This window comes from Lynx rufus, unplaced genomic scaffold (assembly GCF_022079265.1).
Source record: "Lynx rufus isolate CCGP_SWC_20201006 ecotype Redwood Valley unplaced genomic scaffold, mLynRuf1.p SCAF_7, whole genome shotgun sequence".
Taxonomy (NCBI): Eukaryota; Metazoa; Chordata; class Mammalia; order Carnivora; family Felidae; genus Lynx; species Lynx rufus.
This window is the reverse complement of record NW_025814889.1, coordinates 133266674-133284269: the sequence shown is the minus strand read 5'-3', so window position 1 is coordinate 133284269 and position 17596 is coordinate 133266674. Positions and strand designations below refer to the sequence as shown.

The 17596-nt window shown below is 49.8% G+C and overlaps 1 protein-coding gene and 1 pseudogene across 1 annotated transcript in view; both read right to left on the bottom strand.

The window, feature by feature from the left end:
• Positions 1-17596, bottom strand: part of FAM83F (family with sequence similarity 83 member F) — a 32525-nt gene that overhangs the window by 5389 nt on the left and 9540 nt on the right. Inside the window, exons 2-4 of the mRNA XM_047067162.1 lie at positions 5206-5373; positions 4546-4667; positions 1322-2016 (exon numbers count right to left, since the gene is read on the bottom strand). Coding sequence (XP_046923118.1) covers positions 1322-2016; positions 4546-4667; positions 5206-5373 — 985 coding nt within the window. The remainder of the gene's footprint in view (positions 1-1321; positions 2017-4545; positions 4668-5205; positions 5374-17596) is intronic.
• Positions 3740-4192, bottom strand: LOC124502486 (40S ribosomal protein S23-like; annotated as a pseudogene).

The following is a 17596-nucleotide window of genomic DNA, read 5'->3' as shown; positions in this document are numbered from 1 at the left end:
CCAGGAGGGAATGGGATGGGTGTGGGGGGGCAGCCACCCCTCCCTGACAGGACACGGGCCCTGGCCTGGGTTTGAGTCCTGGCCCCACTACCACTTACTGTGCCCTGGGACCACCTAATTCACCTGTCCGAGCTTCCGCCAGCCCCCTCTGTGGTTGTTGTGAGGGCCAAGTGAGAGAGAAAGCATCTAGCGAAGGGCCTGGCACATGCAGGTGCCCCATAAATGCTTCCCAGCCAAGTGGAAGTATGGCACTGGCGTTCCTGCTGTGCCCCAAATTTGTAGAGACTCCCGGGCCTGTCTTAACTTTAAGAACCACAGACTGAGTGTCAGTTTCTGTAGCAGGGCGGGGGAATCAGCAGAGGGGAAGATAGCTGTGACTCTTACACTGAAGCCACAAACAGGTCAAAGCTGGGGGTGTGGGGGGCACAGGAGTCCTGGAAGCACTCGGGCCGCCCAGGGCAAGGTCCCACCATCAGCTACCTGGCCAGGTGGGAGGCCAGGCTCACTGCTGCAGTGAGAAATCCCGGCCACAGGAGAAATCCCAACATGGAGCCCCCTTCGACTCAAAGACGCTGCCATGAGAAAAGGTACCAGCAGCGGTCCCGGCTGTCACCACCAGCCTCTGGAAAGGCCATACCGGAGACTGCTCTGGAGAAAGATAAAGGCCCAGACCTCTAGGGGATCCCAGAGAGACACTGCCAGCAGGAACGATCTCTCCCAAATGTAAGCAGCATGGCAAACACCACTAATCAAATAAGCACAGGGAAGAACCAAGTCAAACTGTTTAAAACAGAAAGGAGGAAAGTGGGTCAGAGCATTGGTGGGGCACAGGGAGGGCGGGGTGTGTCTGCCCAGGTTGGATCGTGAGGACAGGTGATCCGGCAAGGAACACATTTTCGAGAACGAGTCCTAGACTCAGAGGCAGAGGTCAGGCGTGGGTCAGGCCACTCAGCTGCGTTGTGCCTGCTTCTTCCCTGACAGAGGAGAAAGTTGCCGAGCCTCCAGTACTAGAAACGCCGGCTCTCAGACTACTCCACGTGCGGCACTGCTCTGAGCACTTTGTCCTCAGAACAGCTGAGCGAGGCAGGTGCCCTCCCGGCTTTTAGACAAGAGGACGTGACCCCGGGCCCGTGGTGATAGGCTTGCCATCACAAGGCAGAGAAAGGCCAGGGTCGGGTGGGAACTGAGGACCGTCTTGGCCTCAGAGCTCCCGCTCTCTGCATACAGCAAGCTGCCTTTCCGCAGATGGGAGGCACCGCTCCCAGACGAGGCCCGGAGGCCCGGGGAGCACCGGGCACAGGGCAGAGGGCGGAGGGCTCACCTGAGATGTCAGCGCTGGAGCCCTCGTTGGACTTCTTCCCCGGCACAAACTCCACTTCCGCAAAGGTCTCGGTGGAGAGGGAGCTGGCTGTGCCATTGGGTGCCGTGGGCCTCTTGGCCCGGCGACTGAAGAACCTGTTGCTAAAGCGCTTGCCCTCCTTGGCCGGAGTGGCCTCCCCGTTGGCGGCTTCTCCCTTGCCGTTTCGGACAAGCGCCTCGCGGGGTTTGGGCTTCAGGTCCATGTGCAAGTGGGAGATCGCCCTGCCGTCCTTCCGAATCAGCTCTCCAGAGGGAACGGGCTCCACGGGGGGCAGCACCTGCTCCAGCGTGACCAAGTCACTCAGGAAGTTCTCCAGGCGCCGGGCCGCCTCGCCGCCTCTGCTGCCCTCCTCCTGCCCCTCGGGGTCGCCCCCCGCATCCTGCTGCTGCCGGGCGGCCCAGCGCATCATCTCGCCCGGCGGATGGCGGCTGCCTACCACCAGGGCGTACTTGGGGTTGATCAGCTTGCGAGCCACGGTGGAGGAGTAGTTGGGGCTGAGCCTCCCGGCACCTCCCGCCAGGCTCAGCTCCTGGTACAAGTTCACCTCCTCAGATATGGCATACAGCTCCCGGAACTCCAAGTCAAAGGGCTCCACGTTCTGCCCCGTCAGGAGGAGGAGAAGATTCCTGTCCACGTAGGAGGAGCTCCAGGTGAACCTGGGAATGTGGGGACAGAAAAACACGACATGTAGGCCCAGCCCTTGGCAGTCCCTCTCAACACCCCATTGCCCCTGCCCCAACCTGATCTACCGCTGAGGCCAGATGCCTTGCTGGCCGGTGGGAGACAGCTCCTGGCCTTCTCGCTGGGGTGCTCTCCCTCTACCGACCCACATCCTTCCTCCCTCTTTTCCAGGTCTTGGCCTCAAATGCAGAAAGCAGGCAAGGGCATGGGAAGTCAGGCCTGGATTCCAACCTGGTTTCTTTTTTTTTTTTTCCTAGATACATGTTATTTATTTAATCATTTAATTATTTAATTACCTATCTATCTATCTATTTATTTATATTTTAAAGTTTATATCCAAGTTAGTTAGCATATAGTGCAATAATGATTTCAGGAGATTTCTGTGATTCACCCTCTACGTATAACACCCAGTACTCATCCCAACAAGTGTCCTTAATGCCCCTTACCCATTTAGCCCATTCCCCCGCATACAACCCTCCAGCAACCCTCAGTTTTTTCTCTATATTTAAGAGTCTCTTATGTTTTATCCCCCTCCCTGTTTTTATATTCTTTTTGCTTCCCTTCCCTTATGTTTATCTGTTTTGTATCTTAAATTCCACATATGAGTGAAGTCGTATATTTGTCTTTTTCTCACTAATTTTGCTTAGCATAATACCCTCTAGTTCCATCTACATAGTTGCAAATGGCAAGATTTCATTCTTTTTGATTGCTGAGTAATATTCCATTGTATACATACACACCACATCTTCTTTATCTACTCATCTGTCGATGGACATTTGGGCTCTTTCCATACTTGGCTATTGTCGATAGGGCTGCTATAAACATTGGGGTGCACCTGCCCCTTTGAAACCACACACCTGTATCCCTTGGATAAATACCTAATAGTGCAATTGCTGGGTCATAGGGTAGTTCTATAATTTTTTTGAGGAATCTCCATACTGTTTTCCAGGGTGGCTACACCAGTTTGCATTCCCACCAACCTGGTTTCTACCCTTGTATGCCTTGTAATGTGGGGCTCATAGGACATACAGTCACAAAGGTACTGTGAGGCTCAGGTGTGATACCATGTAGACAACATTTAGTTCAGTCCCTGGCACACACATTTTAATAAGTGATAATGGAGCTGCTGCTATTGTTAATATCATTCCAATAATCCCATGATTGGCTCCTCTCTAGGTTTTTAGAGCACTTAATGTCTGCAAACCACTACACTTTAACCATGTAAGAGGACTTATGACATTTGTTGATTGTTTCCTGTGCCCAGGTCTCTTTCCTCACCCAGATTTTAGTACACTTGGAGGGCAAAGACTGCTGAGATATAGTCTCTCGTGTTCCTGGTAATTTATTTCTGAATCAGAATTTGGGAGACATTGCCTCCACACCATACCCTTACCTTTTTTTTTTTTTTTTTTTTTTTTTGGCATGTGAAAAGTAAAAAAACATTTTTTTAATGTTTATGTATTTTTGAGAGAGAGAGAGAGAGAGAGCGAGCATGAGCAGGGGAGGGGCAGAGAAAGAGGGAGACACAGAATCAGAAGAAGGCTCCAGGCTCTGAGCTGTCAGCACAGAGCCTGATGTGGGGCTTGAACTCATGAGTGGTGAGATCATGACCTGAGCCATAGTCAGACGCTCAACCAACTGAGCCACCCAGGTACCCCCTGTGAAAATTTATTATTGTCATGTTTTCACTAGCAGGACTTACGATCTTGGTCTTTCCTACTTGCCTTTGTGTAAAGGCCAAAAGAGAGACAGTGGCTACTTTGACGACCTTAAAGTGAACACCAGGAAGGTCACCGACAGCATGACCTTTGCGACCAAATCCGGCAACCAGAACCTCATCGTTTTCCTCAATAAAATTCAAACAACTACCACTGGGCACAAAGGCTGTGATTTTTTTTTTTTTTTTTTTTTTTTTTTGCCATTCTTGACCAAATGGACCCTGACATACTTCCTGATGGCAGAATTTGGCTACTTGGCTTCAACCCTTACTTTTCCCAGTACGATTCCCTTTACGTGGGAAGCACCTGCAAAGGCTTGGCCTTCAGGGCTGTGCCCAAGTGGGCTTCTTTGTCCTGTTCACAATGTCACTTCTGATCTCCGTTGGTGGCTATGGAGCTTCCTGGCAGAATGAAGACTGCAACGTTTACCCATCCTGCTGGTACCACGGGCCTGGGCAAAAGAGACCACACCTTCACATTTCTTTCCCAGATCTGGTCCATTCTGCTTCCTACTTGTCCCAACAACTAGCCTCAAAATGCAACCCGTTGCTGTGGACCATGAAAGGCAGACCGTTCTTGATGCCCAGTAAGAGTTGACCCTCTTTTTGGAATAATCCGGTATCCAGAAATTTTGAAGGAAGGGACTGGCCAGGAGGCTCTTGTCATTAGATCAGACAATATGTCTTAAACCCATGACTATGGAGACTCCAGCCCAGTCTTCCACATTGTATATTTGTTACACAAAAAAAGACCTCCTGGACCATTCTCTGTCTTGGCCCAACTCACCTGTAAGATCCAGTGGCTACTTTTTCACCATCTACCATTAGGAACTTTGATGACAGGGTCCCCTTGACCTTCCCCATGGGCATGTAGAAGCCAACACCTGTCACAGAGCGGACACGGATGTTCTGTTGAGAAGAGAAAGGCACTGTCATTCAGGCTGGGGGCCTCTGAGGTTTTGTGTGGGCAGAGAAAGAACCCTCTTGTTCATGGAACCCTGCCTATTGACTCCTGTCTATACTAGACTCTACTTTCTACAGCCTTAGAACTGGAACCCCATTTGAAGAGCAGGAGGAAGTTAGCAAATCTTGCTTTGAATATGGATGAGCCCAGAGTAGTTCCTTCCTGTTCCAAAAGCTCCCCAGAAGAGAATCACAGTCCTAGCTTTGACCCTGACGGTGACTCTGCAGCGTGGGCTCCCCAGGACTGGGCCAGAGCTGCCTCTTTAGCCTCAACCGTCTTGAGATAAAATTTAAGCTGGGCATATAATTTAGGGTTATCAATTCACAGGGCAAGGCTTTAGACAGAAAGAAAGGGGTTGAGGTCTTGATGTTCATCTGTGTCCCCGAACTGGGGAAGAAGTAGAGGAAGAGAGAGAGGCAGTCTCTATCTCACCTCCTGCCCTTCCTCCCCACCCTTCACCCTTACCCCCGTGGTACAACTTACCCGAATACGGTAGTCAGCAAGCTCCAGGCCCTGACACATCTCCAGGAAAAACTTTACGCCTGCCTCATCCAGGATGATATACACCGGGACCCGGCGCTTAGACGCAGCATCCACGATGTCTTGGAAGATATCACCATCAGTGAAGAGGTCCATGACCACAGCAATGACCTGGATGTGGAAGGGCACTGGTGAGGCACGGGGTGACTCCACAACTACAGGGATACAGTGTGGCCCAGAGAGGACCAGCGGGGCCTGGGTAACTGGTGGCCAAGAGTCAAATACCCCATCTGCACCACTCCCGGGTTCTCCACGTCCCTACCCATCTCTGAGCACGTCTGAGCCCGGAGATGGGCTCTCTGCTCTGAGAAATGCCTGGGGGTCCAGGGTGTGCTACTTTTACTTCTCCCTGGACAAATCTCCACCATCCCACCCTGGGCATTCTCCGGCAGCTTTTCTGAAGCCAGATCAGGGCAATCTAGGAGGCTGAGGAGAGATGGTCCTAGTGACCTAGGGAAACAAGTAGGCGGAAGAAGACGAGGTCACTGAGAGGCACGGGATGGACTGTAGATCTTTTCACACCCACCTCCTTGCAGGCCTGGTTTGTTTTGATCTCCCTATAGCTGTGCGAAGTTCTATGTTCCCCTTGGTGCAGATCCAGGCAGGGCTCCAGGTAGCTCAAACTCCCCTGGCTTCCAAGTGGCCAGGTCATGCGACACGACCCTCGAGTCAAGGTCACAGCCCAGGACTCTTGGTTTCTAAAAGCTAGTCCTGGAAAGTGAGGCCTTCTGTGGCCCGAGGCAGAACTGCCTTTCCAACCTTAGCTTCCTCCATTTTCCTATGCAAACCTTTCTCCGCACCAGCTGCGGGGTTTTCTTGCTGGCCCCAAGCACTGTGTGTGTAAAGCAGGGGAAAGGGCCTACTTTGGGGTCAAGAGATCTGGTTATAACAACTTCCTATATTTGTGACCTGAGGCAAGTCACTTAACCTTGGTGAGCCTCTGTTTCCTCATCTGCAAAGTGGGGATACCCTGTACCCTGTACTTTACACATTTGCCACGGAGATTAGAGATGACATCCATAAAGCATCAAACACAGTGCCTGGTATGTAGGAAGTCCTAAATAAATGGTAATCACTGTATGGTTGAGGGAGTCTGTCAGTCATAATTGAAAGCCCCAACTCTGAAGTCACACAGAACAGGCCTAGTGTACCAGCTCCGCCACTGACTCATCAGTGCCCCAGCTAATACTAGCACCTGCCTCTAAGGCTTGTTGTGAGGGCTTAGGGAGATGAACCATGAGAGCACTTAGCACAGTACTGGCCCATGGTAAGCTCAATGAGTAGTACCTTTCATCCCACCACCTTCACATGCGCTCTACCATTACCTCTGCCTCTAGAGACCATCCCCCCGTCCCCATCACACCATTCACACAATATTATTTAAGACTATTCTCAGCTCCTACATTTCATACTCAATCATCCATGTCAGTTAACATTTACTGAGCTTCACAGGCAGAGGGAGGATCTAAAGACAAATTATAATCCCTAACTTCAAGGGGTTAATCCCCTCGAATGATAAGACGTTTGCACAAAATAACTAAAACATGAGGCGAAATGAGATAAATGCCTTAAGAGATGTACAAATGACATGTGATGTGAGTTCAAGGTTGGTGGGGGCAGGGGAGAAGGAGGGGCGGAGGGAGGCAGGGAAGGAAAGAGATTGCATGATTACTTCTAGCCAAGGGAGAAGAAAGGCTTCATCAAGGAGGCTGAAACCTGAAGAATGGGCAGCCTCGGGAACAATGAGAAATGAACCGGGAGGAAAACCAAGCAGGCAAATGGACAGAGCTGCTGTGCATGGGTACGCAGGTTGTGCACTGCACATGGGCTCTGGGCTGACAGAGTGAGTGGAAGATGTGCCCACCTGAGGAAGGGACGCCTTTTCCTAATCTGCACAAGACTTCCATGTGGGCCAGCAGAAGCCTACAAAGTGGGCATTTCAGGCAAAAAACACAGCATAAACAAAGGCACTGAGGACAGAGACTAACATCACTGAACACTTTCAATGTGCTGTGCACAGTTCCAGATGCTTTAGGTAAATTTAATTTTTTTTTTTACATTTATTCTTTTTTTTTTTTTAATTTTTTTTTCAACGTTTATTTATTTTTGGGACAGAGAGAGACAGAGCATGAACGGGCGAGGGGCAGAGAGAGAGGGAGACACAGAATCGGAAACAGGCTCCAGGCTCTGAGCCATCAGCCCAGAGCCTGACGCGGGGCTCGAACTCCCGGACCGCGAGATCGTGACCTGGCTGAAGTCGGACGCTTAACCGACTGCGCCACCCAGACGCCCCACATTTATTCATTTTTGAGAGACAGAGAGAGAGAGCACAAAAACAGGGGAGGGGCAGAGAGAGAGGCAGACACAGAATCTGAAGCAGGCTCCTGGCTCTGAGCTGTTAGCACCAAGCTCAACGCCGGGCTCGAACTCACAAACGGGGAGATCATGACCTGAGCCAAAGTTGGACGTCCAACTGACTGAGCCACCCAGGCGCCCCTAGGTAAATTAAAAAAAATTTTTTTTCTTTAATGTTTACTTACTTTTGAGAGACAGAGCATGAGTGGGGGAGGGGCAGGGAGAGAGGGAAACACAGAACCCAAAGCAGGCTCCAGGCTCTCAGCTGTCAGCAAGCACAGAGCCCGACGTGGGGCTCGAACCCATGGACTGTGAGATCATGCCCTGAACCAAAGTTGGACGCTTAACCAACTGAGCCACTTAGTCGCCTCTCTTTAAGTAAATTTTCTAAATTGATCCTCACAATGAGGAGGACTGTTCTCATTTTACAGATGAGGAAGAAAATGCCGAAGGTCATACAGTTAGCACGTAGCAGAACAGGGATTTGAACTCAAGTCTCTCTGACTCCAGAGTCTTCCCTTCACTGCATCATACAGGCTTTACAGAGATGGGACAGCTGTAAAATGTTTTAGAGACATCACATCAAAAGCTGGTTCTTTAAAAAGACCAAATAAGAGAGACAAACTTCTGACAAGACTGACAAAAACAGGAAATGCAAATAAAATCGGAGTGAAGAAAGAGAAATAACTATACCAATATTTACTTTTTAAGAAATCGTACTATTTAAGAAATAGTAAAAAATGGTAAAAAGAATATTAGGACTATTTATACTTTGATGAATTTGAAAATGAAGGTGACATGGTTAATTCGTTAAAAGCAAATTAAACATAATACAGCACAATCCAGTAAGCTTTATCCTAGAAATGTAAGGAGGATTCAACATCAGATAATCTGTTGTTTTAATTTATAACATTCATGGGGTCAAGGAGGGGAAATCACATATTAATAGTTTTTTAAAAAGTATTTGATAACATGAGATCCCCGCTTGTGAATAAAATTCTCAAAAAAAACAAGCATAGAAGAAGGGACCTTCCTTCACTTGATAGAGGCTATCTACAAAAAAGCCACATGAGACATGCTGAACAGAAAAACTTTAGATACATTCCCTTTAAGTCTCAAGAACATCAATAATACTGTCACCACTGCTGTGGAGAAAAATGTATTGGAGGTGCTGACTAATGCAATATGATGGAAGGAAGGACGGAAGGAAGGACGGAAGGACGGAAGGAAGGAAGGAAGGAAGGAAGGAAGGAAGGAAGAGAGGAAGAAGAGATAGAAGGATTAGAAGAGACAAAACTACCAGCATGTGGAGATGATATTTTTACAGAAAACCCAGTAAAATGCAGAGGAACACTATTAGAATTAACAGGAGAATTTAACAAGATTTCCAGATATAAGAAAACTTACAAAGACCATTAGCATTCTTCTGCTACAGTGTCATTCAACTAAAAAAAGGAGAGGGGAGGGGAAAATAAGACCAAAAGTGCAGTTTAGGGCATGTGGTCGGTCAGTTAAGCATCTGACTTCGGCTCAGGTCATGATGATCTCAGGTTTGTGAGTTTGAGCGCTGCATCAGGCTCACTGCTGTGAGTGCAGAGCCTGCTTCGGATCCTCTCTCTCCCTCTCTCTCTGTCCCTCTCCCTTCCCCACTCACTCTCTCTCTCAAAAACAAATAAACATTAAAAAAAGAAATTTAGAAAAGAAATTTAGAAAATTCTATTCAAGGATATTTAAAAATGTGAATAAATGAAGAGATAAAATTGTGTTCATGGATAATATGATTCAATGTTTGAAAAATCTAATTCTCCCCATATTAATAAAATCCAACGCAATTCCAGTGAAAGTCCAGTAAGTATTTTTGAAGAACTCAAATACTTCTACGATGCAGGGAAGGCTAAAGATCTACAATAGCGAGGTCAATTTTGACAAGAAAATCTAGAAGGGACACTTCTACTACCAGATAGTAAGACATACTGCTGAACCATAGTAATAAGCATTGAGGTGCTGAGGCAGGAAGGAACTAGAAAACAAACCAATGGAACAGAACTGAGAGACCAGAAACAATTATGTGTTATAAACATATAAAACTTTAAGTCTGATAGAGGTGGAATCGCAATTCAGTGTCGAGAAAGGATGTTGCTACACAGATGTTATTGGGAAATTGGCTTACTATGGAGAGAAAAAGTGTATCCCTGCCTTACGCTATATATAAAGGTGAATTTCAGCTATGCTAAATACCTAAATGGGAAAGATAAAACCAATAAAGGAATTGATAAGATAGGTAAGAGTATTTCTTTTTAAGTTTTATTTATTTAAGTAATCTCTACATCCAACATGGGGCTCAAATTCACAACCCCAAGATCAAGAGTCGCATGCTCTTCTGACTGAGACAGCCAGGCTCCCCAAGAGTACTTCTTAAGAGTCTAAAAGCACAAGTCAAGAGGCAAATGAAATTTAAAAAATAATGCATTTGACAAATTAGGATTTTCTGTTCCTAGGAGAATGCTGTAGACAAAGGTAACTGGCTGGTGACAGGGAAAAGATACTGCAATGTTTACGATCAAAAGGAATTAATACTCTACAAGGGATCCCTGCAAATCAGCAAGAAAAAGACAAGGAACTAATTAGAAAAATGGGCAAAGGGTAGGAACAGGCAATTCCTAGAGGAGATACTTGAATGGCTAATAAGTATATAAAGAGAAACAGACCTCATTAGTAATCAGAGAAAAAATCAAATTAAAGCAAAGAGATGAGAGAGGGAGAGAGAGATACTGCTTTACAACTATAAAATTAACTAAAAATGAGAAATCTGGATAATCCTAAATGCTGGTATGTGAGGAAAGGGGAAGCTTCATGCACTGCTGGTGGGAGGGGACCCGGGTGCAGCTATTCCCTAGAGCAGTGGGCAGAGCTTGGTGGATTTAAGGAAAATTTAAGTGGTGCATAACTCGAGTCAGCAATGCCACTCTTGGATCTCTTGGATCTGTGCAACAATCTATAAAGGGGCAGGAACAAAGATATTCACTGTAGCTTTCTTTGGGATAGCAAGGAGTTGGCCACAACTTCGATGTCCATCTCCAGAAGAATGGGTAAGGAAAATGTGAGGAATGTACATCGCGGAGTACTAGGTAGCCGACAGAGGCAACATGCTAGTTCCAGTGCAGAATCTGGATAGTTCTTTTGGAAATGGATAATTTGATTTAAGATGTCAGAGGATGAGATCTACAGCCTAATACCAACTATATAAATAAAAGTACACTACATAAAATAACACTGCATATGTTTTATATATATAATTATATATATTATATATATATATAAACTTTATTTATTATTGAGAGACAGAGAGAGACAGAGCCTGAGCATGGGAGGGACAGAGAGAGGAGGAGGAGACACAGAATGTGAAGCAGGCTCCAGGCTCTGAACTGTCAGCACAGAGCCCGATGCAGGGCTTGAACTCACGAACTGCGAGATCACGACCCAAGCTGAAGTCGGACGGTTAACCAACTGAGCCACCCAGGCTCCCCAACGCTGCATATGTTTTTCAAGGATACAGACATGTGCAGGGACGTATTCTGAGCACATTAGAGTGGCTATCAGTGCAGGGGGGAAGGAATGAGGGAGAAAGTAAAAACAGGAAGGGACTTTCTGTGGATTGATGATGGCAGCTCTGTACTGGAGGTCCAAAACACACACACACACACACACACACACACACACACACACACACACACACACCAGTTGGCCCAGAGCAGTTCAGAGTGGTGAGTATAACAGGGTTGGGCTGGATCATGGAGGGTTTGAACTGGACGCTTCAGGCTGTGCTGCATCAGAACACGCTTCCCCCCATCTTGCAGGGCTTCTGATACCTTACGTCCCAAGTGCCATCTGAGGCCGGAGGCCGTTGCTCATTTCCAAGCTGTGCACAGTGTCGAGCTCAGAGGCAGCCCTCAATGTATCGCTGGGGAGCGCTTGACTGGCTCTAAGGTGCTTCTGGATTCACACTCTTGCTTTCCTTTCGTAATTGCAAAAGCAAGCAGGGAGCTGGAAGCCCTCATGGCAACCCACCCCCACCTAGTGGAGGATGTGATGTGAACGGACCACAATTCCCGAGGCCCCTCCCCCCCGTTTCAGGAGGCTTGGTCTGCGGCACCCTGGTGAGAGCCAGCCATCTGTGTCACTACCAATTAAACAGTGAAATATCTGTAGTGGGAAGAGAAATCAATTGCTCTCTGACTCCTGCAATCTCGTTGTGGAGGAGAGGTGATAATTACCCTCCGCTTTGGTCCCTGCGGGCACTGCCTGACATTCAGCTTCAACCCCGGGAACACCAGCTCCCAAATCTCTCTGCCGTGGTGTTTAACGGGCCACGTGATCCTCCGCACCAAACCCAACTTGGAGACTCCCGGTGCCAATGGAAAATGGGATTTTAAAAGAAGGGCGTCACAGGCTCAGAACCCGGGGAGGCAGATTTCATCAGGAGAGAAGTCACCTCCGCCCCCAGCAGGTTCCCAGTGTCCTTTCCCTGGTTACCCACTGATGTGCAGCACCCAGAGAGAGAGGTTAATTTGAGGTGGCAGGAGTTTTTAGAAGCCGTTGCAGGCACTGGCAAAGAGGCTCTGAGGCTGCAATACTGCTCATCAGGTGTTTGGTTAGCTTAACATCTCCTCCTCCGATATCCTGCCTCAGCGTAGGGGCAGGGGATCACGGAGGGTTAGGGAGACTCAGAATCTCCCTCTATCTGTCATTTGCCTTTAATTAAACTGCCAGCTTTTCAGATGCTCTGTCTGGATTCCCTAATTACCGTGAGATAATAAAACTCCAAAAAGGACCCGACCTTCCCCAGGCACTCCAAGGCAGCTCCTCTCAAGACCCCTCCTGTGTTTGGATGACCCAGTCTAGCTGTGTGGTGTGGATCTCACCAGCCTGCCCCACGGGCACTTCCAGAATCAACATCCTTTGAGTCACCCTGGCCAGAAGCCCGAGTCTACTGGCCTCCTCCTCCTCCCCACTGACCACATCCAGTTGGTCGCCAAGCCCAGCAGGTCCTACCTGCTCCGTGCACCTGCTCCGGGTCAACTACTTTCTGTTCCCACTGCCCTGCTGCTCCCACTCAGGCCCCCTCATTTCCTACCAAATTTCTGGAACAGCTTCCTAACCAGTCTCTCCTACGAGTCTCTGTGCTCCAATTCATTCTCCAGGGCAGGGATTTCCCCCAGACAATGGCCTCATGAACCAGTGGGTCCCAGAGCCCTCCATCCTCCTTAGCTCAGCACTTGAAGGGCCTTATGACTGGCCCCTTCCTTCGCCTCCAGCCTCATCTTAGGCCACCTCACCTCTGTCCTTACAATTACCGTAGCACAGGGTTTCCCTACAGTGTCACTATTGACCTTTTGGGGCCCATATTTCTTTGTTGTGGGGGCTGTACTGTGCATGGCAGGATATTTAGCAGCATGGTGGTAGTAGTGTCATTCAGAGTGGCGACAACCAAAAATGTCTGTAGACACTGATAAGTGTCTCCTGGGGGCAAAGTTGCATCTCCCTCACCCCCCACTCTCTTTTGAGAACCTTTACACGTATCAGGCAGCTTTGAGTTCTTTTGTTCCTACTCCTTTCATACCCCTTTGAAACTCCTATGCAGCTTTCGAGGCTCAGGCAAGAATTTCTCAAAATTCTCCCTACCCAGCAATGCTTGCCACTCCCTGCTTCCTGCCCACACTGGATTCCAGGCAAGTCAGAGGTCCGACACTTTGTTGTAACATCTGCTGACCGGCTCTGTCCCTTACTGGGCTGTGGGCTCCTGGATGGCAGGGACCATCTGATTTCCCTCAGAATCTCTACCCTCGGGGGCCGTCTCAACACCAAGTCAGTTCTCTGTGTTTGTGAAATGAATATCTGAATGTACTTGTGGGGTGCAGATGTAGCTTTATAGTTATCTCTTTTATTTCATTAGTGACAAGGCACTGGGGTGGAGGAAAAAAATAATACTGAGCAATATTCTTGGTTAGATCATCTTGCTGGAAGGCAGAGTTAAAGATCTTCCTCAAGGGTTGCGACGCCTGGGTGGCTCAGATAGTTAAACATCTGACTCTTGGTTTCAGCTCAGATCATGATCTCATGGTTCGTGAGTTCAAGCCCCGCATCGGGCTCTGCACTTTCAGGGCAGATCTTGCTTGGGATTCTCTGTCTCCCTCTCCCTCTGCCCCTCCTCTGTACGCTCTCTCCCTCTCTCTCAAAATAAATATAAAAAATAAACATTAAAAAAAGAAAGATCTTCCTCAGGGGTGCAGAGAAGGGGAAAGAAGTTGGAACCTTTTAGGACTGCCACCTCAGCCACAGCTCAAAGGTCTGATCTCTTTGCCTCTGTTCTACCCACCCAAGATCTTAAAGGAGCAGCCAGTCGGTAAGTGAGGACAGTTCTTAACCAAGGGGTAGGGGTAGAAGTCTGCACCAAGTACATCAGGCCAGGAAGCAGGGCTGCAACCAGCACGTAGAGCAGCCACCTTCGTGAAAATTACAAAAGAGAGCCTGTCCTCCGCGTAATGAGATGCAGGGCCCTAAGTGGAGCCTGGGCTGTGTGTCAGTCCTGCAAAGCCTCTCGGTTGTACCTGCGTGCCGGGCACAGGCTGCACCTCTGTACTTAGCCCCCGCACTGAAGGACATTTCAGATGCAAAGAATCTCAGAGGTAGAAGGAAACTTCTACAGCTAGAGCCTGGCTCCAAGGTTAATTTACTCTGTTGGGCAGAGATGGGACTAAAGCCTGGGCCTGACCCCAGTCCTGAGCTTCCCTACAGCACTAAGCTGTCCCTGGCCCTCTCACCAAGTGATGGGGACAGGGCAGCTCTGGGCACGGATCTACTCTGGCTGGGACCCCAGGCCACCTGCAGTCACACAAAACCAGGATGCTTCAGTAGAGCGGGACAATGCCACTCTCTCCCTCACTGCTTCCCGCCCCCCCCCACCCCCCAGGCTCTGCTGAGTGGAGCTGTAGGCACTGGGCAGGGAGGGGCACAGGCCAGGCCTGTTCGTTGCAGGGGTGCCAGCTGCAGGTCATGTCCTTCTGGGGAGGGAGGAAGGAAGGAAACCCACCAAGGCACAGAGGTCGTTCAGGTTCCCACTGATTACATGAGAGCCTGGGGCCCGACGTTTACCTCCCAGGGCTGCTGGGAGGTTCAGATGAGGTCATGCTCACAAAATCCCACCAAAAAGCTGCGTGGTTATGAGGGGTCATTAAACTCACTATAGGGTGAAGGGGGCTAACTCCCACACCTAAAGCCCTAAGGTTCCTTGGGGTAGGGAGGGCAGCAGCTGGCCCTCTGTCTGGCAGCCCAGGGGAGTCAGTTTGTCTGGGAACAGTGAGCAGTCCTTCCCTTTCCCGTGGAGGGTAGTGCTGGGTCGGGCAGCCAGCAGTCTCCTCTGATCTCCGCAGAGGGATCAAGGTCTACAGGGCAGTGGTTGTCAGACTTCAGCGTATAAAGGGTCATCTGGGGTGGGTTAGGGACGGGGATGTGCCTGTTGAATGTGCAGGTTCAAGGGCCCCATCCGCAGAGATTCGGATCCAGTGGGTCCTTAAATAATACATTTTGGCAACACCCTTCCCCTGCAGGGGATCTGAACACAGGTGGTGGATGGCCTGACTGCTGTTTGCAAGAGAATCTGCTCTCTGGAAGCAGAAAGTCTTACTGGTTGTATGGCCTTGAGCGAGTCATTCCATCTAAGCACGAGTTTCCTCGTTTTGAAACGGGGAGGTGATGCCTTCACCGGGTTGTTCTGGGTTTTTAGTGAGATAATGTGGGCGGCTCAAGGAGCTGGGCGCTTGGCCTGTTGTGAGCAGTAGGTAAATACTGGTGCCGTTTTCTCTCCTTAGAGACTGAACCCTGAACAAAGGGGCCACCACTTCAGAGGAGGGGTGACAGAGGAGAGAGCCAGTGAGGGGGGGGCCGAGCTCCCAGGGAGCCGGCCGCCAGGAGCCGCCCACAGGCTCAGACATCAAGGTGGAGATGTTTTTCCTTTGCTCAATACCATGCCCAGCAGGCCCAGCCTGGGGTGGTGATTAAAGCCTAGACAACACTACACTTGCAGAAAGGTCAGAACTTGAGCTAATTGAGGGGAAGGGCAGCTCAATTAAGTGAAGAGCCTGTACAGTGCACTGTTCCTCGAGCAGTGCTGGGTGTCTGTACTTGCACACGGACCAGCGGGAACACTGTAAGCAACAACCGCCTGAGTAGGGAGGACCTGGAAGTGGTCCCCAGGAATCTCATGGTCATAGGGGCTAATGCAGCCCTGCAAGCGTGCCGTGGCAGGACAAAAACTCCCTCGGGGATGGCGGTGGGGGGGGTGTTGTCATCAAGGCTTCAACAGGCTCCGTTGGAATTATCACCAATTCAGCACACGTAGGGTGTGAACGACTGAATAAGAAAGCTTTGTGTTGAGCTGCCTGGGGTAAAAGGAGAGCAGAGCCAACAGGGGAGGCCTGCACAGAGGAATACTGCCTGGCCTCGCCCTGCCCCACCCTGGGCTCCAGATTCATTCTGCTAAATCCCTGGTCCAAGAGTGTATTGCAGGGGGACAAACAGACTTTGGAGTCAGGGATCCCACGCTGGCAGCGAGACCTCTGAATTCTACCCCACGGTTCCTGTGAGGAAGCACAGGAATGCAGAGATTCCCCCGGATGGCCAGGCCTGCCGTTTCTCGCTGAGCACACAGTAGGTGCTCAGGGTCAGCTTGATGGGATACAGCTCACTCAGTCCCTCTCAGTCCCTCTCCCTCCTGGCAGGTGGACCCAACAACACAACCCGAAACATGTCATTCCTCTGCTCAAACGCTGGCCCCAGGCTGCCTACAGAATTAAGCCTTTAGCCCAGCTGAAGACCCTTCAGGTGCTTCCAGCCCACTCCCTCCCCTGACAATAAACTCCCACCACACCAGATGCTCTACGTTCTCCAACCACACCAGCAACCCCCTCACACCATACCCCCCCCCCCCCCCCGCACAACTCGTGCCCTAACTCATGCTGCCACCACCCTATCCCTGCGGTGACCGGACCGCCCTTTCGCTGTTGAGGGCCCTAATTCACTCTTCCCAGAGGCCCTCCCAGGATCATTTCCTGTCCTCAGTCCCGAGGATGGGCGGTGTTTGCCCTCCCCGAGATGCTTGTCTGCTCAGGCCTGTGTCTGTCCTGAGCACCTGAGGGGTGGGGGCAGAGACCTGTCATTCCTTCCAATCCAGGACCTGACACTGAATGTTCCAACAACACCTCCGGAGTAGGGGGCTCCCCTCGGGATGCTGAGGAAGCAGTCTGGACCAGAGCCCTGGCCTACCAAGAGGGCAGAGCCAAGACCAGAAGGGGCCCTGTTCTCCGCCTGGAGGCCACGTTGCCCCCATTCCGCCAGCAGGGCATGTGCGCTTTGTCAGCTGAAGCTTCCCAGCTGTCTGTAGCCATGTTACATTGTTTCAAGCTCACTAATTAGTCGTCATTAAACACCAGGCTCCCTGGATGCACTGGCAGCCGCAGGAGCCCAATTCCACCCGGCCAGGCTGCCTCCTCTCCTGGCCTCTGTGCCAGGCTCTGCTCCCGACCCCGCAGGTCATGTCTCCCTGCTTGTGCCACTGGGACTCATTCCCCGTTGATGTGACCCTATGAGACCGTCTCCCTCTCAACGCCCATACCCCAAACTAAGTTGATGAAGGGGACAATACAAAGGAGACCCAGGCCGGCTCTCCAGAGACAGAGAAAAGACTGTACCCACGTGAGCAAGGTCAACTAATTCAGCCGTGAAGAACCATATGTGACCCGCTAGGGAGTAAGCATAGCAATTCTTCTTAAGATCCTAGGCCAGCTTTTCCGTGCCCCACGGCGGGCTTCTGGGATGACTTCCCTGCATTAAGTTGGTGTTAATTAGTGAAAATTATCTAATACAAGCTCGTTTTAACGTTAGCTTAAAGCTAAACATAATTAGGAAGATAAATCAGCTGCTA